The sequence below is a fragment of the Lytechinus variegatus genome, chromosome 5, assembly GCF_018143015.1.
Source record: "Lytechinus variegatus isolate NC3 chromosome 5, Lvar_3.0, whole genome shotgun sequence".
NCBI lineage: Eukaryota > Metazoa > Echinodermata > Echinoidea > Temnopleuroida > Toxopneustidae > Lytechinus > Lytechinus variegatus.
Window position 1 is genome coordinate 42,201,671 of NC_054744.1, and position 21,990 is coordinate 42,223,660.

General features: G+C 37.1%; 1 protein-coding gene across 1 annotated transcript; it reads left to right on the plus strand.

The window, feature by feature from the left end:
• The first annotated feature begins 10,806 nt into the window (after window positions 1-10,806).
• Window positions 10,807-13,992, plus strand: LOC121414964. Its single transcript, XM_041608008.1, has 3 exons — window positions 10,807-10,883; window positions 11,487-11,559; window positions 12,984-13,992. Exons 1-3 carry the CDS (start codon window positions 10,881-10,883, stop codon window positions 13,550-13,552), a joined length of 645 nt encoding a protein of 214 aa, XP_041463942.1. The 5' UTR covers window positions 10,807-10,880; the 3' UTR covers window positions 13,553-13,992.
• The last annotated feature ends 7,998 nt before the right edge of the window (window positions 13,993-21,990 follow it).

Consider the following 21,990-nt stretch of genomic DNA (forward strand, 5'->3'; position numbering starts at 1 on the left):
CGTACCGTAGAGCAGAGTCAGAGTCTCAGGGCGGGAGGGTAAGTTAAAAATTATTTGCTAAAATTCTCTGTATGAATAATAATCATAATAGTGGATGTCCCATTTTTCGGTCAATACAAGGAAATATAGGACTCGCTTTGCAAAATATTGGACTCGTCTTCGACTCGTCCAATATTTATGCAAAGCTCGTCCAATATTTCCTTGTATTAACCTCAAGGCCATCCAATATTATACAATTATCAATCTACCATCAATTTTCCCCTCTGCATGGCCTCAAAGCTGCCAGGGAATCACAAAGTTTTTAAACTTGGCACGCTACCACTGCTGTCAAAAACAAAACTTTTCCCATGAGGTTATCGGCGGCTTACACATCTTATGTATGTTTTTAATGGAATATTCAGAACATTATCTCGCTTTTCCTCTCATATATCCGAACAACTTTTGAGTAAAAGTCTTTTATTTAGTATGTCGAAACGATGCCAAGAAAATGTAACTTACTTCCGAGCAAGGCTCTTTTCATCTCCTACCTCTTTCCATCTCTGTCTGTCTCTCTCTCTCTCTCCTATCTCTCTTTTTTATCTCCCCTCTCTCCATCTGCCTCTCACGTTTTCTGCATTTCTCTTCATCAACTTCTCTCTTACAATTTCTCCTTCCCCTCTCTCTCCTCTCTAGCTATCTTTCCCTCCTCTCTCTTTTTATTTCGAATCTGAAAGATTGAATGTGACGTAATTGCCCCCTTGGATGCAAGAAGTACCCCAATACAAGAAAGTGAAGTGATATTTAAAAGATAATTCGTTCTACTAAGACCTCAGTTCGGAGTCTGCAATCTCTTGCGGAGAGGACGGCATCACGAGTTAGGACACCATCTTTTCTGTGTATGCCTATGGTCTGCTTCTTTGACTGAACGCATCACTGTTTCACTTTTGTGGTGATTAAAACTTAATTAGCAATGGCTTCTTCCTTCAATGTCATCTGCCTCGCTGCGATTGTGTCTGGTATGTTGAGTTAAGATATGAATGTTTTTTTTTAATTATTATGCCATATTTTTGTTTTATCATAATTGGTACTGTTTTTTGTAACACGAAATGTTGCAGTCTTCAGTCTCATCTATTGTGGATTATCCAACTTTTCGCAGATGGTCTCATTCTTAAAAGGTATATATTTCTTTTCTAGTTATGATTTGGTCTCACTAGGAATAACTGTTATTCTAATTCTCGCATGGTCTGATTTGTAGTTTGTCTACTTACAATTTTGCACTTTGTCAAATAAAATTTTGATTCAAAACAGCTCATAGGCCACAGTAAATTAGACAAAATTGCGAATGGGCTAAATTGTAAGGCGTCTACTCTATTCAAAAGGCATCAGCTTCCCGATTATTTTGTTCCAAAAGCTGAATGATCAGCTATTGAATAGAATCCCGAAATTGTTATCCGGTTTATCCGTTGCATTTGATCAAATCGTAAGAAGCAGAAGCTGTTGACGAAACAGAATTCTACCCTGTGGGATGAGACCAAACGTTAATTCGACAAAGAGGGTGTAGACCAAGCAGCAATTGAACTGTACGGCGAGCATCTTGCAAAAAAGGCAGAACGTTCCATGAAAAAAAATCTTTGGTGTCTCGGCCTCATGGGATTGATGATCTCCTATACTTAAGAGGAGGTTGTCCTCATAAACGAGCAATCATGCCAGGTGATCATGAGCACTGCGAGGGATAACAAGCGACACATTCCCCACCCTCTTTGGCGAAGGTTGTACACGAATATATTGATATTATCCATGTATAAGATTAGTAACAACATGTCCACTGAATATATGAAAAGTGTGTTTTGTACAAAACCTACTCCTTACCCTCTTAGAAATGAAAATAACATATGTTGACCAGACCTAGAACCAATAGTTGTAAAAGATCTTTCTCTTACCGAGCTGCCTCTGAATTCAACAGAATCCCTTTGTACGTGCGTAATGTCACCACTTTTAATTCTTTTAAAAATACATTTTTGAAATATATCTGTGCTAAATGAAATTAATCACTGATTTGTACCGGGGGAGGGGGGGGGGGGTAAGTGTAGGTTATATTTTTTTTTTCTTTTTTTTATGAGTTCACTTTTATGTCTGGAGGTCAACTTCCTTTTCATTATGGTAATCATAGCCTTATTGCAAGTAAACTGGCTTCATGGAAGACCAGCAGCAATGCATTATTGTAGCTGAAAATGGATTACCAGCCGTATAATTAACTTTATTGCCTTATCTTTTATTCTTGTATTTTAACATTGACCTCTTCATCTCATGTTATATGTATATGTACTTTGTATTTGTTATTTTATATACGGAAATAAAACAAAAAAACAAACAAAATATAGTCCCTATATTTCCCCCCCCCCCCTCCCTCCTCCAATCATTTGAAGCGATGAAAATGGATCCCGAAAGTGAAAATATTTTCTCTTTGTCATTTTTGTGTGTGTGCTGGAAAGGTATTGCTCCAGATATACAGTGCGTATCAAAAAAAAAGTTTACACTTAGAAAAAATCCTGTAAAATTATACATTTGTAATATCCTGAAAATTTTTCCAACATTTTAACATTGGTACAGATCCATTTAAGCAAATGACGATATAACCATGATAACTGTCGAAAAATATTTCCGCTTGAGTGAGCACCACTTACTTTTGAAAAGTTAGTGAAAAATGATTTGCGCAGAACTTTGAAATAGTTATGCGAATAAAATTAGACCTAAATCATGAAGAACGTGTAGAATTTAGCTAGTAAAATTGATTTGAAGATATGTTTTACCTTTTTAACTTGTTTCCTTGCCTAAAACACTTCGAAGAGTGCATTACGCCCCACCCCACACCCCCACACACCGAGGCCATCGTGACGATATTTGCTTTACACTGAGCTGCGATTTACATGAAATGGCTTAGGCTTGATTTTCATTTTGTTAATCATTGTCAAGCTTGGGAAAAGTGTGGAGAAACAAGTATTAAATGAAAAATGACATGTAAACCCACTTTAAATGATAAAAATTTAATGAAAAAAGGTGAAAATGTTTGAGATAAACTTTTATTCAGATTCAGTTATGTCCTCAGATCCAGCTGGCACAAAAGGGGTAAAGGTTGTCCTTACTAAGTGTTGAAATTTCAATTTGGGTGGCTAATTTGTTACAAAATGCTTGAATGTATCCCTTTTATTTCAATTGACCAAAAGTCCGAGGGAAATTTATGAGAAATGTTTAGCAGGGTAAGTTTGATTTCGCCCTTTCCCCTTGACACAGCGTGAAAACGAGCATTTCTGCGCAAACAGATTTCTGCGAGCTTTACAAAAATGGACAGTGCTCACTCAAGTGTAACATTCTGTCAAAACTTTTACTTTCATTGGATAGATGAGACCCAAACCCAAGATAATATGTGAAAAAAGTACCCATATGTTGTATATTTTTTAATTCCCAGGGCTTTTTCAAAGTGTAAACTTTTTTTGATACGCACTGTAGAGTAAAAATTGTCATATCGTAATAAATTTCTTCTTTTTTTTTTGCTTCTACAAAATTTCGGAAAATGTCTGTGTCCTTCCCCTTCCATTCTGATCTGTCCCTGCACCGTACATATGGGACACACATGACAACAATATTCAGGTTATTGGCTCTTATCGGGAACTTTAAACGGTAGGTCATTGGTTCCTTTCCAGCCAGGGTACTAGTAGTTCTAACGTTTCCTCCATCTCGGCATTCCTAGATGACTGTGGTGAGTCATTAACCACAAAGGTATACCTCAATCATCGAGAACAGGACGCCTTTTAAAGATGAACTTGGCAAAGGCTTTTAAAGTCTACCCGTCGAGGCAATCAAGGGAACAGGGATGCAAATGCTCCCCCCTCAATATGTTAAAATTGTGATTGTATCATCCCTTTCTGTTGTCGTCATTCGGGCGCAGAAACATATCATCCCACTGAGAGCGTTTCTTTAGCAGCAAGGCCGCTTGACTATCGGGTGATCAGATGGGTATACGCTAACAAAACTGGCTTCCTGGACCGGTTTCCACTAAACTAGTTTTTTGAGAATTGAAATGAGAACGGGGTCCTAGTTTCAGTTATGTTTTATTGAATAAATTTACATAGTTCAAATTTTATCAAATCTTATATTTGTTGCAAATAAAAAGGTATATCGTCAAATATCAATGGTTGAGATAATGCTGAGGGTGTGTGCAAATTAAAGAAGCAAGAAATATTGGCACGAGAAGGATGGATGGTTCGGGTAATTGAGGTAGTTGGGAAAGAAATGAAATAAAGCAATGTTAGCAGATTTATCTCACCATTTTCTTTTGAATTAATATTTAACATAGCAGCTGTACATCTAAAATTGTATCCTTACTATAAATTGGCTAATCTTGTGTGTCCTTCCGTTTGTTTGAAGCAGCTTTTCTCCGTGGTTTTCCACTCAATGGAGCTGGAATTTTTTCTAAACATGGTTAAATTGTTCACAGATTGTCATGAGGGGGGTTGTTTGTGGTATTTTGGTCGCATTATTTAAAGTTTTTTTTACAATTCGTAACTTTTTGGCAGTCCTTTTCGCAGCCCTGAGTATAGCTTCGAAGTTCCCAGTCCCTTTTACCTCTCTCGGGTCAGCGAAATACAAAGCATGCATGCCCCGCTGAGGATACCGCTACACGCGTCACACGCTGCAGCAGCAGTAATCGCAAACGCGTAACACAACTCACAAGCGATGTGTATTTCTTGCGACAGTACATGTTGCAAAACACCATCACAAAGGTTTTATCTCCCGATTTCTTTGACATACGAAAAATATTCTCACTTCACTGTCACCTGCTTGCTGATCAGGTGAGAATGAAGTGAGAATATTATTTGTATTTGGAGATAAAACGTTCATGATGAATATTTGAGAAGGTTACCTTTTCTTGATAAGGTAGGTCAATCCTATGACCTACCTACCCAGTTTCATTAAAATAGACAAGACCAATATGGGGAGAATTTGAGTTCAAGAAGCATTTTGGGGTAAAAGTTGGAAACCGGTCAATTTCACCTAATTTGAATGTGCTGAAAGTGATAAGACCGGTTCCCAAGCCAATTTTTTATGTTTTGACCACCTAATTTGCATAAACAAAATGGCTGCCAAATTGACTATTTATAATCATATTTCTGCAATATTCTTATATAATATTCCCTTTTACCGATATGGATACTGCAAAATCCTGCTTACATAACATGTACCATTCAGGAAAATTTGTTATTTCTGTTTGCTGCTAATTAATTATTCAAATTTATGCATATTTTGCAAAAATGTGCTATAATTTGATAATTACACCTAAATAAATTATTATTATGGGTACAAATATCATTTGTATCATTGTGATAACTGTTTGGCCCCGAAATATAATATTTAAGTCAATTTTTATATGTATTTTATTATTTTTTGATGTTTTTATGTTCTTGTATATTTTGCCATTTTCTTTATGTTTGATATGAGATCTTTAAAAAACTAATATCAATGGCAGACAAATATTAAGCTTCAGTTGTTGAATCATTGATAAACTTCTTTTGCTAGAATTGTTAAATGTATTCAGGAACAAATACACACACATACTCCCACACCCACACCTGTATATAGAAAGTAATATATTTGCAAGGTATGCCCAATATAAAACACATTAATGCTGATCCTATAATTATGACAATTACCAAATTCAATGAACCCGTCAGAAAAGAAGGGTTTAAAAGTTAGAAAACCTGTATTCATGCTGGAATTAGATTTCTTGAAATATTTATATCAAAATGTCTGATATATCCTTTATAATTAGATAACAGACCCAATAATCAATTAAACGTATGATTTATGCAGTGTAGTTTATCAATCGGACTTAAGTATCAGTACATTGTTAACATCCTTGTAGCAAGATTATATATTTGATTTGTTTCCATCAGAACGGCAATCATGTCAGTTAACAAAAGAACAAGTTGTTATAAAGGCAAAGGGTCTGTATTACCGGGTCACTAACTCGTTTTTTATCAGTACCGATATATTTATTTCCTCTGAGTCAACCATCAAAGTAATAACTGAAAACCACAGCTTCTATCCAATCTTTGCCATCGAAGATTCTTTGCCAAACGATACTGAATACAGAAGAGGAAATGATAAAAATAGGGGGCTAAACACAGATTAGCTCCATGGTAAAACATGGGCAAAACAAGGTTTCCAGCCCAGTCACTGCCCAATGCAGAACAAATTTTCACACTGCGTACTATGGTTGAAAAGTGCTATAAGGATGCCTGATGAAGGTAAGCCAGCATGGAGACAGTTTGCAGAAGTCCAGTCTAGAGGTTATCTATGGCCATGTATGATATTTTCCGCACCACCTCATGTACGACATTGTCTGATCTCATCAATTCTGTGAAGCTGGTAATATGCAGATTGGCAGACATGTGATGTGAGTTTCTTCATGCTCATTGTTCTATCAAAGACTACGCCAAGATATCTAGCCTTGCATACTGGAGATATATAGCTTCCTCACCTATTAAGACTGGAGTTGTAGTATACGCATATGGAGATGACAGAACAAGATACTTCGCTTTTAATCGTTAAGCTCCAAGAAGTTGACCTTCATCCAACATCGAATCCTCTGTATCTTTAACTTTTGGATCAAAAGTGAGGTATACAGCTGGATGTCATCAGCATAGAAGTGTACACCAAGACCACGTTGCCACATTATAGAGCAAAGAGGAGTGATGTACAGTTTGAAGAACAAGGGACCAAGGACCGACTCCCAAGGAACTCCATAGCGAAGGATAGTAACAGGAGACTGCATGCCAGTGATGAATACAGCCCGGGGCCACTTACATTGACGAGTGGATACCATGCGCGACCAAAAACAACACGTAAAGAGGATGTCTTTTTCACGATAGGGCACGTTACGTACGTAACGTGATGAGGGTGTAAAAAACACAAAAATAATGAAAAAAGGGTATCTATTTCGCTCGGAAAATTACTTGTTTAGGGTCGAATTAGCGGGGATGATAAAACAAAATTAAAATGTTTTATAAAGGATGTCCTTTTTGCCCAAACTCTTCGTGTTTAGAGTCTGCTTTGCGCGAGGTGTAGAAGGTGGGGTCGTACATTCCTGCACTTGTTTAGGGGTTCATTTCAGGGAATATTTGCCAAGAGTATCGTTTTGTTTCCAATACTTGTTAAGGGTAGGGTTTCACACGCCAATACTTGTTAAGTGGTGCATTTTCAGAATATGGAAATTTCGTGTTTAGGGTGCTTTTCGAGACCCCATTGTCGCGCATGGTATCCACTCGTGAATGGAAGTGCCCCCCCCCCCGGAATACAGCTTGTCCTCCTGTTGGCAATGTAAAGGGAAAGCCATTGGAGTGCAGAATCATCAATTCCAAAACAGACTGTCAGTCCCCCAAGAAGAATGACATGTTCGGTAGTATCAAAACCGGATGACAAGTCAAACATAACTTAGGCAACTGCTTTCTTCATAGAAAAAGATCTCCTGGCTCTACAATAAAATAAATTCTCGACCTTGACTTTGATATCTCAGACTCGCATGCAGCCAATCAGAGCTGGGTAAGCTATTGATGTTGGGTTTAATACTGATCAAAAGAAGTGGATTAATAATAACCAACAGGAACACCAAACATGTCAGGAACCCACCATCCTCTGAAAGATATCTTCGTTATCAATTAGAAATAGTCTGAAGATATGGAGATGTGTCAATATCAAAAGTTCGATAAATGGCCAAGGGGACATTACAGAATTCACTGTGGTATTGAAAGGTGCATTCCGAGCATTTTAACACCTGAAACAAGATCTGGTCAGACAGCAGATTCTCTCTCAAAACCAAAAGTTTAGGTTTTCTCTATGGATATGTGACATATAAGAATCGGACATCTCAAGAACACAAACACGATGACTTCGATACGAACTGCCTCCGCAGAATACTTGCGCTAAATTGATTTGATTTCAACAATTTTATAATATGAGGCTGCCCTATCAATCAAGCCATCCAATGGAACACCAGGTCGATGATAATTAACATTGATCATTCAACACCCCGAAGGTGTATCAAGCTGGGGGAAGTTGGATGCCTCTAACATGTCTAAGTTGGATGAAGCGGCAATCCTTGATAGGACAAGTGCAGTACTGCATTGGAAAAGATATATTATGGAGATGCACTTGTAATCAGTTAATGAAGTCCAATTATCAAAGTTTGTTATCAAAAGAACATACAGTGACTTATTAGTCGTGGAACTTTAGAACACCAAAGTCTGGCTTTTAAATCATTTAAAACGGTCTAATTGATAGGCAAAATGAGATATTAGATGATTTATAAATATGTGATTTCAGTTCTGAGAACTTTTTTCTTCAAAATTGGGACAATTTAACAAGCACAATGGAGAACACACAAGACATTTCATTTTCAGCAGACTGTTTTCACTTCATTTTGCTAAAGAAAATTACACTCAATATATATATATACACTCAGCAAAAAAAGTTCTTGGACACTTATAAAAGTTAAGATATTCCATATAGATATTTGATTAAAGGCAAATTATTGTATGTCAACATGACCAGACAATATTCCTCTTCCAGTATGACATGAAATTTTCATGTGAACAGTCATGCATGGGTGGTTAAATGCTTTAAACAATAGCAATGTCAGTAAAAGAAAATTGCAAGAAATGGACCAGTCAGTGCATGGCTGGTTACAGGCATTAAACAATAGCAATGTCAGTAAAAGAAAATTGCAAGAAAACGATCAGCCATTCTTTCAGTTGTGAAAGTTTAAGTGGCATCAATATCCATTTAACGATGAAAGCAAAGTTAAAGTCAAATACCACTCTAAAAGTGAAGAGAAAGTTATCCACCTTGGATGCATCACAATTACACTGGAATTTTAAGTCAAAGTTAGTCGATGAAAAAATGTCAAATTCCAGTATCTTGGCATAAGGAAAAAGAAAATTCAATATCTCGTTTGTCCATACTGGCTCTGAGTGAGTGCAGCACAGCACATCGATCTCATATGCTTGTCACAAGTCGGCGAATTTACTCTGGGGTGTTGTTTAACGATGAAAGCAAAGTTAAAGTCAAATACCACTCTAAAAGTGAAGAGAAAGTTATCCACCTTTGATGCATCTTAATTACACTGGAATTTTAAGTCAAAGTTAGTCGATGAAAAAATGTCAAATTCCAGTATCTTGGCATAAGGAAAAAGAAAATTCAATATCTCGTTTGTCCATCCTGGCTCTGAATGAGTGCAGCACAGCACATCGATCTCATATGCTTGTCACAAGTCGGCGAATTTGCTCTGGGGTGTTGTTGTCCCATTCTTCCCGGAGATAACGCCGGACATCTCTAAGAGTGTCCCCTGGTTGAATTCTTTGATTAATCAATTTTCCTAGCTGATTCGAACAGTTTGTTCTCATGGATGACAATGCGCATCCCCATCGAGCGAAGTGTCCAAGTGTATATATATATATATATATATATATATATGTATATATATATATATATATATATATATATATATATATATATATATATATATATATATATATATATATATATATATATATATATATATACATGTATAAGCATCTTGGTTTTAACAGCATTTTGCGCACCTAGCAGCAGTTACCCTAGTCCCGCTGAGATCGCGCACGCTTTAATAAAAACAACTGTCATTCAAACTTGTCACAATTCACGAATCTTCCCTGAAGAAGGTAGAGGTCTACCGAAAATTTGGAGAGTGAATAAAAGAACTTAATTGTTGGCATTGCAAAAACTGCATTACTCGTGAATTTGTTTCGCATTCCTGATATATACATTATATACATGTATATATATACACACACATGTATGTGTGATGAGATTCTGTTGGTCGGGGAACATGACTACTCCAAAGGATATTAAATGTTACTGATTGACTATAGGAGTTGAGATTTACAGTACTGTCATGATTCAAATTTAATAATCCATCATCTAAAACTGTAAATATGAATTGATTGATATAATAATTAAAAAAACATTTTACATTCAAAATTTAAGCAATGAATAGTGACATTCGCTTGAATACAGATAGGTTCATGAAATTCGTAGGATCACCACCAGTGTGCTTTTAAATGCGAAGGCCCTCCCTGCGGGAATTTACCTTTGTATGCAGATGTGAGTGTGGGAGTAGGTGCATCTGTGAATGCCCATGGATATATACGAATAAAAACATGTAAAAATCATTGAAACTTGTTATTTTCTGCCATTGATTCAGATAATCAATACTTTGACAGATCCCATAACAAAACATGCACGAAACAAAAGGTACAAAATACAAAGAAATACATAAGAAATTAAAAAACAATAAAATACATTAATATTCACTGTGATATTATATTCTAAGGGCCGTACAATTATTTATAATGATGCAAATACTATTAGTACCAAAAATATAAACATTTGAGCTTAAATTATCAAATTAAAGCATAATGATCCAAAATATGCATAAATTTGCATAATTCATTAGCCGGAAACAAAAATAACAATTTTTCCCGAAAGGTACACGTATGTATGCAGGATTTTGCAGTATTCATGTCTGTGAAAGCGAATATAATTAAAGAACATTGTCGAAATAATATTCTGAATTATCAATTTGGCAGCCATTTTGTTTTATGCAAATTAGGTGGTCAAAACATGAGAAATTAGCTTGGGAACCGATCTTATCAGATTCAGCATATTTGAATTGTGTGAAATAGTCCGGTTCTATATATTAGGTTCTATTAACCCATATAATCCTGTATTTTAACAGATTCAGCTACCTGCTACTCAACGCTCCAAAATCAAACTGTGCCAGTGCTCTGTTGTACACAGTTCAGTGCATGGTTAGTATTTTGACGTAAAATGTAATATTTATATTGAATGATTGATGCCGCAGTAAATCTAAATTCCAACATATGCTGAAGTTGTTTGGTTGAGTCAGTGCTAAGTTCCAAAACCCAAACTTAAAATTGTCTTAGATAGATTTCCTATTAACCCTTTTATTTAAAGGCAAATTTGATCAGATTTTCTTCTGAAAATTGGCAACACTGGCATTTTTTTTTGCTACACACATTCAATAAAATTAATGTCTCTAAAATTCATTTACAAATAAATTAACTATATTTAAACATTATGTTTGCCAATTCATATGTAAAACTTTATTTTTGTGTGATTAACAAAATACAATTCTTTCTATTAAACATAAAAACCTTCAACTACTACTTTTAATAATAATAACAATGATACTATTACTACTACTTTTTTTTTTGGGGGGGGGCGGGCGAAAATATGTTTTGCCCCCCACTTTTTTGTTTTTGGGGCGACTGCCCAGCTCCCCCCCCCCTCCCCCTTCCGGCGCCTATATGCTGGGGGGTAAGGGTCTAGATCTAATGTTTCTGCCCAGTTTCATTAAAACATCCTTTATATTTAATCCTGTATTTTATCAGATTCAGCTACCTGCCACTCAATGCTCCAAGGCCAAGCTGTGCCAGTGCTCTGTTGCACACAGTTCAGTGCATGGTTAGTATTTTGACGTAAGACATAATATTTATATTGAATGATTAATGCCGCAGTAAATCTAAATTCCAACATCTGATGAAGTTGTTTGGTTGAGTCTGATAATCAACTCAGTGCTAAGTTCCAAAACCCAAAATTAAAAATTTCTTAATAGATTTGCTATTAACCCTTTTATTTAAGGGCAAATTTGATCAGATTTTCTTCGGAACATTGGTAACACTGGCATTTTCTTTCTTTGCTACACACATTCAACAAAATTAATGTCTCTAAAATTCATTTACAAATATAAATGAACTATATTTAGTATTATGTTCGCCAATTCATATGTTAAACTTTATTTCTGTGTGATTAACAAAATACTAATGTAGTGTGATCGTAATAAACAAGCATTGGTAAAATGATTTTACAGACTGTCTCACTCATTTTATCACCCCCCCCCCCTTTCTCTCACTCTCACTTCTTTTCGACATCCTGCCATACTTATATATGATTGAGCAACCTTTAATTTAAAAAGTACAAACAACCGCAGTCTAATGTACATTGTAAGGTACATGTGCAATGTACTTACATATTTATTTCTGACCCAATACATGTAATCATAACATTTCTATATCACAATAATTGCCTCTTGACTGCTTACTGAATACACCGTGTTCTAATACATTTTTACATTTTATAGTTAGATTTGGATTTCACTCTGTGTAATGATTATTGAAGTTCTTCCTCCAGTTCAACCCAAGATACTTAACTTAATTGAACCTCCTATCTATATTGAAAGAGGAGTCTGCTATGAATCAGTTGTCTAAATATTTCATCAATAAACTGCTTGGCTTTCAGTGTGAATATTGGAAGTCTAGTTGTACATACAAGATTCTCACCCCCTCCCCCACACACACTTTGATAAAGAAAAATGACTCCTACCCCCTGTGCTGCCACGGGTAATTGCTGCTAGTACATTCAATTTGTATTATTAAGCCCGCGGAGGTTACTTTTGGTTTATACTATAGATTTTTCTGACGGGCGCAGATGGGCACTTAAATTCAAGAACATGGAGAATAGGAAAAAGGGAGCATTATGAAATAAAGATAGTGATGTATTATGGGTGTGTTTGTTTTCTTGGTGATATAATAATGAATTATCCAGGTCCGGTGCGAAAAGAATGACAAAGAGCTGTGTGGGCCAATGTCGGGAAGAGGCAGAGGTGTTAAAGGGATCCTTTAGCCCTGGAAATAGGGAGAGTGAGGGGAGCAACCGCCCTCTCAGTTGGTTACCCTTCTTCTGCAGCCTTGTTGGTGAGATTCCCGAACAGATTTTTTAAAGTTGAAAAATGGCGATATCTGCATAAAACCATGTACATGTATAACCTTTCCACTGATACTATCATACAATTATGCAACCTGTTTCCATGTGATTGTTCTTTTATACAGTGTGTTTTGTGCTGACTGACGCGCGGAGGCTTGGGAAGTCAAGAGAAGCCCGGCAAACGCTGTTTGATATCCCTTTCGATCAGACTGACATGACTGAAACGTACGCTGGGATGTCAGCACCAGCATATTCGAGCATAGGCGGTTCAGCAGGTGATGGTGGTGGTGGTGGTGGTGGAGGTGGAGGCGGTGGTGGTGGATTTGATGTTGGTGTCTTCGCTGGAGACGATGGGGGTGATTCTGAGTCTTCCGAAGAAGACGTCTATATGTACGCTGGTATGGACACGGCCCTCGTCAACGATGTCGATGCTGATAACAGACAAGCAATAATGGTGGGAGGTGACCGCCATCAGATAAGTGGAAACGTTCTTCCGATTCTCAGAGGTAGTGGTAAGGGTGTGACTTTTGAGGCAAGAAAGACGGATCGGTTGTTGAAGAGGACAACGGGCTCATCAAGGCGTAGTGTTGGCGTAGCTTTCGCCGTTCTAGGTCTACTCACTGTCGCAGTGGCTGCCGCCGCGTTTACACTCAGGAAATACAGACACAGCATTCCTGTTCTTGTTTGGCCCTAATTTCTATGACATTTACTATCTAATCCATTCATTCAGCAGAGTTTGCTTTTATCTATTTGACAATTAACCAAGACTGGGAAATTAGAATATATATACGGACATTACTGGCTCGTGAAGCCATAGGTTGAAATTATTGCGTGTTATATGTCACTTACCTGTCGTTCATGTGTCTTTGTGTTGATACATCGAGTAGAGTTATATTAAACGTTCATTACTTATTTCATATTTATCAGATAATTGTTAGGAAATCATGAAGACATTATTTTTCTAAACAGAGAAAAGTTTGATTATCGAGTATCACCTCTTCGTTCTCAATGCTTTTTAGTCTATTTCTCTTTTCTTGCATGTTTTCGTAATAGGTCTACATCGTCGTACATGTAAGCAGACGTAATTCTTGTTTTGATGTAAAATATATATTAAAAAAATAGATATTTACAAGGGAGAGAGGTTATGTATCGACTGCCTGTGTTATGCCCGAAATAGATCCGAACTTTAGTGAAACTTGATTGATGATGATGATGATAATAATACACTCTGAAAAACGAAGAGCTGCGAAGAGCTATTTTAGCTCTTCAAGAGCATGTATACTGACTGCACTTCAGAGTGCTGATTTTTTTCGTTCAAATTGGCTCTTCGTTTTTTAGAGTGTAATAGTTATAATAGTAATGATGATGATGAGTAAAATAACGATGATAAGCATGATAAGAGAATAGTAGTAATATTAATGATAAAAGACTAATAATTATCATACATTATTATCATTAGTATTATTATCATTATTATTATCAATATTATGCTGATAATTATAGTTATGATTATTATGATTATTACCATCATCACTATTGCTACTATTATTATTGATATATTGGTCTAAAGGTTATGACTCATCTTTCAATCAGAGCGACATAGGCTCGAATCCTAGTCATGGCGTGTTTTCCATCAGCAAGAAATTTACCCAAAATGTGCTGCACTAAACCCAGTTGATGTAAATAGGTACCCAGCAGGATTGATTCCTTGAATGCTCGAGCTAAAGCTGGGGTTAATAATAGTGCAGCTCAGAATAGATTATTTCTAGATTGATAACGATATATAAATATCTGTTTTTATCATTATTATCAATATTATTATCAATATTATCATCACCATCAATGTTATAATTGGTTTACCCTTCAATCATTATTAAAACACTTCTATGTATATAACAAGAGCCAATGTGACTTAATTGTTATAATCATATCATACCAACTTTACAAAAAAATTGTGGGCAAGTTTACTCCCACTAATAATGTTCGCGTCGACGTTCTAAAGCCAAATGTCTCAGTGGTGTCTTGTGATTACTGGATAAAATATGTGGAGTACTAAAGGGATAATTCAGGCTTACAAACACAAAATGAGTAAAATTTAGGTAAAGCGTTGAAAAATCACCAAGGTCCGATGACAAACAAGAAAGATTATGTCATTTCAAACTGTTTTTTAACTACATTTTTGTTGAAATATATTTCGTCTCCTGACAAAAAGAAACTCATTTCTAGAGATAGCTATCAATATCAATAAATATACTTTTATTGCTAATTTGAGATTAATAGTAAAAATGAAATATCTTCCTAGATTTGAGACTAAATTAATTATTCACGCATTGCTGCATAGAAAAAAAATGCAGAGGATCTCACGTATGAATCTGCATCCACTCTCATTTTTAAAGATATAGGTGGAGGAAAATTAACAAATAATACCAATAAATATGCCAATTAGCCATCCTTTTCGAATCCTTAATAAATCTCTACAACTTTCTTTGCGCAACTAGCGTGCTTTGCCAGTACTTGTGCATGCGTGAACGATTACTCTCATTATGTGATTTCCACTCTGAATTGCATTTTTAAGAGGAATCATCTGTATCCAACATTAAGTCATCCATCTTAGTTACTTTGTTGAAAGAAATTCCCCTTCAATATCAATTATTATAACATCGTTATTCTATGTTTAGGGCGTGTTCATCTCGCGCTTAACATGGAATGGGATGAGTTGCTCAATCTGACGGCTCTTTTGTGTTCAATGTCATTGTTATACCAATATCTGCAACATGAAAGGAGAAAGAAATCCGTAAAAAAAGTAAGCTCGAGTGCAAGCAGAAAGATTGGAGAATATGACCAGTTTGAGTGAAATTGGACAAACCATAAGAAATTTATGAGCGTTTGACTGTGAAGAACACTAAACACTAATGAGATCCTCGCACTGGCAATGTCATCAAGATCTGTGATGTCGTACATGTAGAACTGTCGCCTATATGAACACTGAAAATATACATGAAAACATATAATGGGGAAAACGATTCATGCATGACATAATATTTTTTTCAGTTAATCTTAAACATAATGGCCCGTATTATCAAGTCGGGTTGAATTTAAACTCTGGTCTAAAATGGTGGTTTAACTATGGATAGCCAACCGTGACATAATTCTCGAACCGTAGAGGTTCATAGTATCAGCTCATTTGACTCTCAAATCATAACATAGTTACAACACATTTTGGTGGAGGAAATTTGTTACCAAAATGTGCCGGTAGTGTACCTATGCCTGTTACCAAAATGTGCAATTAAAACATGATATGCCTGCACAATTTGGACAATATGAACATTTCCGTAAAACAGATTTGAGGGTTATAATGGAGTAAAGATTGATAATGATGACGGAGACGACAATAATGATGATGTGGTGGTGGTGGTGATGGTGGTAGTGGTAGTAGTGGTGTCGACACCCACATACGGAGGTACGGTCATTGAAACTGATTAAGGCGACCCATTTTCATTGGTTGCTATAAAATTCAAAATTTTAAGAGGAGATCCCATTTCCCAGAGCTATCGCTCACAGTTTAGGGGCCACTTAATGGAGGGGCGACACAAATAAACCTCTATGGTATTGGGTTTAGAGACAAGGACATGGGTAGTATTTTCTCTGTGTGTGAGGGTGTGTGTGTGTGTGTGTGTATGTGGGGGGTACTTTGCCTCTACGTCCAATGTCATTTCGTCCAGTTGTTACGATACTGCAACAAATAACAAGGAAAATTTAATTTGAATTTCCTTTTTTTATTACAGGAAATATAACACTCAAAAACTAATAAAGCATAAATAATAAATAGTCTTACGTATTTTGAAATCAGTTCTGGTGTTATTCAAAATTTATGGTCCAAATGATAAAATCCCAGTTGGCTGGCGAAAATTCACAATGATGGCGATGATGAAACTGATGTTGAAGCACGATGAATAACAAGAGTTTTTATTTATTTATTTATTTCGGTATAAAAAACATTGCACATAGCAGCCTTACGGCTGAATTGTGTACAATTTACAAAGATACAAAACACAAACAATAGTTGATAAAAATATAAGATAATGAAATAAGACATACATAATTAAACTGATCTATAATCAATGAATCTATGATTTAACCAATGAATTTACTAATGAATATTTTATGATATAATTCGAAATGGTTGCGTTGGGATGTCAAATAAATATGCCATCTTTGATATAATTCATGTACCCATTAATGCAAACCAATCACATCTGTTGCAATAATTATATCATATGAAGCCAACTGGTCTGCGTGTATTATACGGCCATTTTTTCGGTGCAAGTATAGGATTTTGGGATACAAAGTTTAAGGTAATATAATTCATAATTTTTTATTGAAAATAAAAATATCGACAAAACACCGATGAATTGCATTTGCAAACATAATAACGACTAGCGAGATATCCCGCTTGAAATGCATAAAAGGGGGAAAATCTGTGTCCAAGAACATTAAGATTTCTCGTTTGATCATGATTTAAAATATAACATCTTTAAGTAGTGTAAGACACTTTGATGCTAACCATATCATTTCATATACTGCCAACTAAACATTATTCATACAATTATTATTTTCATTTAGCCAGTTATTCAGATTTTGAGTTGAGTAGCCTCACAATGAATGGGAGTGCGCTTTTTCTATAGCGCTCTTTTTTGCACTTAATTTCAGAGTATTTCCCAGCATTCCGCAGGTTACGGGACGTGCTAATGGCTCTGGTAGAAGGGAGCCAGTGATGAAATGGGGACGTCTCCTTAGTAAGGTTACTTGCTAGTTTCAATGTTAACGTTTCCCTTCTCTCTTCCAATGTTGGGAGGTGAAGAATAGTAAGGGCATCATCATAACTGGTGTACCGTTGGCCGAGCATGAGGCGACACGCACGTTTCTGAGTTCTTTCTATCAATTTTCTTTTTTTCTGCGTTAGGCCAGAATGCCAAACCGGGGCGCAGTATTCGAGTTTCGGGCGCACGTACAATAAACTACTTTCAAATCCTCAACTGGTAGCCGAAAACCTTTCAGGATCCGCATCATGTGTAGCCTCATGCTTGCTGCCTTGACCATTTCTGTAACATGGTATGACCATTTTAAGTCATCTTGTACGAACACACCTAAAAGTTTAACAAGATGGACATTATCTAGTTCTTGATCATCAATTCTTACTTTTGGGACACATGTTGGGTTTCTCATAAACTGAACGTTCATTACGACACATTTCTTATGTTCAGTTTCATGCAGTTGTCTTTGGTCCATTTCTCAAGTTCATTTACTTCTTGGATTTTTGGTGGGTCCGTTGAATTCCTACATTCAATCAGGGAGAGGTAATCGACGTATTTCCAATATTGGTGGTCGCTATCCTTGAACAAGTCGTTGATCATGCAGACGAAGATTATCGGTCCAAGTCGAGTGCCCTGCGGAGTACCTGCCGAAATTTCCATCCAATCAGAGAGTTGAGACAGATAACGTACACTCTGCTTTCGGTTGGAGAGGAAATTGGAGATCCAAGCAACCAAAGACGGAGATGCCACCATATCAAGCAGTTTCCTAACAGCTAGCCCATGATCTATCCTGTCGAAGGCTTTGCTGAAGTCCGTAGCCACCAGAGTAGAGACCGTTTTGGGTTTATCGGCATTCTGATGAATTGTGTTTAGTATGTCTATCAAATAATGTGCAGTTGAATGGCCTTTCCTGTTGCCGTAGTGTGACTTATCAATCGCATTGCTGATGTCACCCACCAACCACTTCGCAATGAATTCCAGGATCTTTGCGAAATGGTCTGTTAGCGAAACTGGTCTCAAGTCTTCTATGGTGGGGTTTGTCGTTTTAGGGATGGGTACCACAATTGCTCGCTTCCAACTCTGTGGCACCACCGACTCTCTGATAGATTCATTGAAAATTGCCGTGAGGGGTTGACTCAGCTCCAGTGCAAATTCGGAGATAATCCGAGCTGGGACACAAGCTGGACCGGGAGCCTTCCGCCTGCTGAGTTGTTGCAATTCCCGGTGGACATCCCAAGGTTGAATGGTAGGCAGGGGTAGAGAGGTTAGATAGGCTGGGAGATCAGTCAGATCAAGTCTACCGATGTCTTCATCTATGCTGACGAAGAATCTGTTGATCATATTGGCAATACCAGTGGTGTCCGACTCATTGATCCCTTCGACCTTAATGACAGGAGGTTTGGGCTTAGTTCCTGCCATTGATTTGATATTCCGGTGCCACTTAGATGGGTTGCTCTCCTTCATTCTGCACACTCGAACTCAGATTTTGCCTTTTTGATAAGTCTGTTTATTTTATTCCTCAGTTCTTTCCATCCTGCAGCGAAAGCCTGCTGACGTGCACCAATGAGAGCCTTGATCTTGGTGGTTATCCATGGCTTGTCGTTGTCATGGCCTTTGACAACAACTAATGGGAAATACTCGTCAATCAGTGGCAGAAGTGCGGAATAAAAATTGTCACACTGATCGTTTGTGTTCTCGGCTTGGTAAACTGAAGACCAAAGTTCTGAAGGATAAGTCCAAATTCCCGAATCGCACTGTCTTTAACTGGCCTTACAATCTGGGTCCGTTTGCTGTTAGGCTTTGGTGAGTATTTGGCAGGAGACCAGGAAACGACGAGGTGGTCACTTGAACCTAACGGGGGTAGTGTTATCGGTGATTTGTAGTAGCTTGATATGTTGGTTACTATCTTATCCAGAATCTGGTTACCTCTCGTTGGTACGCTGACGAGTTGTCGGAACCCTCTGTTTGCAGTCAACGTCGAGATGTCTAACTCATTGCAGTCCCCCAACAGAATGAAACCTGCTTCGGGATGTGCGGAGGCAATAGTATCCATCGAGTGCAGCAAATGGTCGATCAATGTATCCGTAGTTGTTGCATTAGGAGGATGGTATATTGCCGCAACAACCAGCATGGAAACGCAGCGAGGAAGTCGTTTTGGCTGGAGCTTGACCCACACCACCTCAACGTCTTCAGGGACGATCACACTTGAAATTGGTTCAGGTTTCAGCATTTGTCGTGCATATATTGCTACTCCGCCTCCTCTGCGACCAGACCTCGACTTCACAAACAAATCATAGTCATATAAGGAGACCATGTAATTAGGTACATTATCCATGAACCACGTTTCAGTCACTACACAAACATCAGCATTCATAGATGACACATAGGCCTCTAGTTCGTCAAATTTATTGTTCAAGGATCTTGCGTTGCTCATAATAAAATAAGGGAATGATACCTTTGATCGGTCTCTATTCTGTTTTGTTCTTCTAATTTCAATCAAATTTGTCTGATCCATTTTCCGAGAGGGTGTCATAAAGCATGCTCTATCAAAATAATCCACAATTTGTTTAATTGGGCGCCGAATATGCCGGCCACCTCTTCTTCCCCGTTTCCGCCTATGAATGCCTAGTTCCTTGGCAACGCGACGCCACTCCGGTGGCGTTTGTTTTGACGAGACAGTATTACGTAATCGTAAAAGTTCGTTGACTGAGTACTGCATCGCTGACCCGGATTCGGCTTGAGTGCCTTCAATTGTCAATTTCGCGGGGATACTTTGCATAAGAAAGGGGCAAATAGGATATCCGCCCCTGGTATGGGTCGTTACGTATATGTCTACGATGTAGCTGATTGACGAAGTTAGCAAAAATAAACTCACGAAATGCACAAAAATGATGACTCTAAATAGATCCATACCTTGCTCTATAATGTCTCAAATGTATCAGTAACAAACAGTCCAAAACAGTTTCACGTACTATTGGTTGAAAATAGTGAAAATTTTAAGGAAGATTTCCCACACGACTAGACACAACTGGCGTCAGCAATACAGCGTCCTCTGTAACGAGTTCAAATGTCCGTGAAGATTAACAGTCAATTTCAGCAATTCATGGGTTGAAGAGTGTTCATTGAACAGGTTGATGATGTTGATGATCTCGATGAGAACTGAAAATTCCTCTTTCAAAATAACTGCAAACAGTTCATTGATGGTGTGCAAATAATTCCACAGAAGATAAATATTCCAGGTGGAAATAAAGTCTGGAGTGAAACTCTTAGCTCTGATCTGATCTGGTGAAGTGATCTGGTATGATCAAGTGATCTCATATGATGTGATGATGTCCTTGCAGAATCTGCCAGCTTTATACTAATTACAACTATTCTAGATCCTTCTAGTATTCACTATTCTAGAGGCTTCTAGTATTCACTATTATGGAAGCTTCTGGTATTGTCTTTTAAAAGAACATTCTCCTTTCAGGAGCAGTCAAATTCCAGAAGACTCTTGAATGACCTCATTGAAATCAACACATAGCTAATTCTATTGTTTGGCAGTCTCTATTCACAAATAGCAATAAAACTCCTTGGCCTTTAAATAGGCAAGGCCTGTATAACAAAAAGCTTTTACAAAGACATTCTGGAATGTTCTTTATCATTCTTGGCTATCCTGAAAGAGGAAATAACTAATAGATGAATGTAATTGCTTTTACAATTCTTCTAATATATAAAACACCTCCCCCACCGGGGAAAAGAAAGCTTTACCGTAGTAAAGGTTTCTTTAAGATTCCTTCTTTTTCTTTTAACTGTTCAAAGTCATCTTGATAAATTGTTTACAGTTATCGTGTACAAAGGTATAGGTATAGATACAAAGGTGCATATTTAAATAAATGAACATCCAAGACATTTTCTTCAAATGACACACTTGGTCAAAATCATGAATAATTTCACTTTTTATACTCTTGAAAGAGCATCAGCAATTACATTATTCTTTCCCTTTATGTGTACAATTTTCAAAGGGAATGGTTGGAGCATTAGGCTCCATCTATACAGTCTTTGGTTCTTTGTTTTGAATTTCTCCAAAAACACAAGAGGATTGTGGTCTGTATAGACTGTAATCTCTCCATTGGTTAGATACACCTCAAACTGCTGAATGGCAAGTACGAGACTCAGGGCCTCTTTTCAATAGTTGAATACTTCTTCTGAAACCGATTGAGTTTCTTAGAGAAGTAGCACACTGGTTTTTCGATGCCTTCTTCATCTTCTTGGAGCAATACTGCTCCTACTCCAATATCACATGCATCAATTGCTACTTTGCATGGCTTTGTGAAGT

Bases quoted from the DNA above. Each gene is read 5' to 3' on its own strand.
- LOC121414964 (XM_041608008.1), top strand. The intron at 11,560-12,983 runs GTTAGTATTTTG...TCTTTTATACAG, and splicing joins TGCACACAGTTCAGTGCATG to TGTGTTTTGTGCTGACTGAC.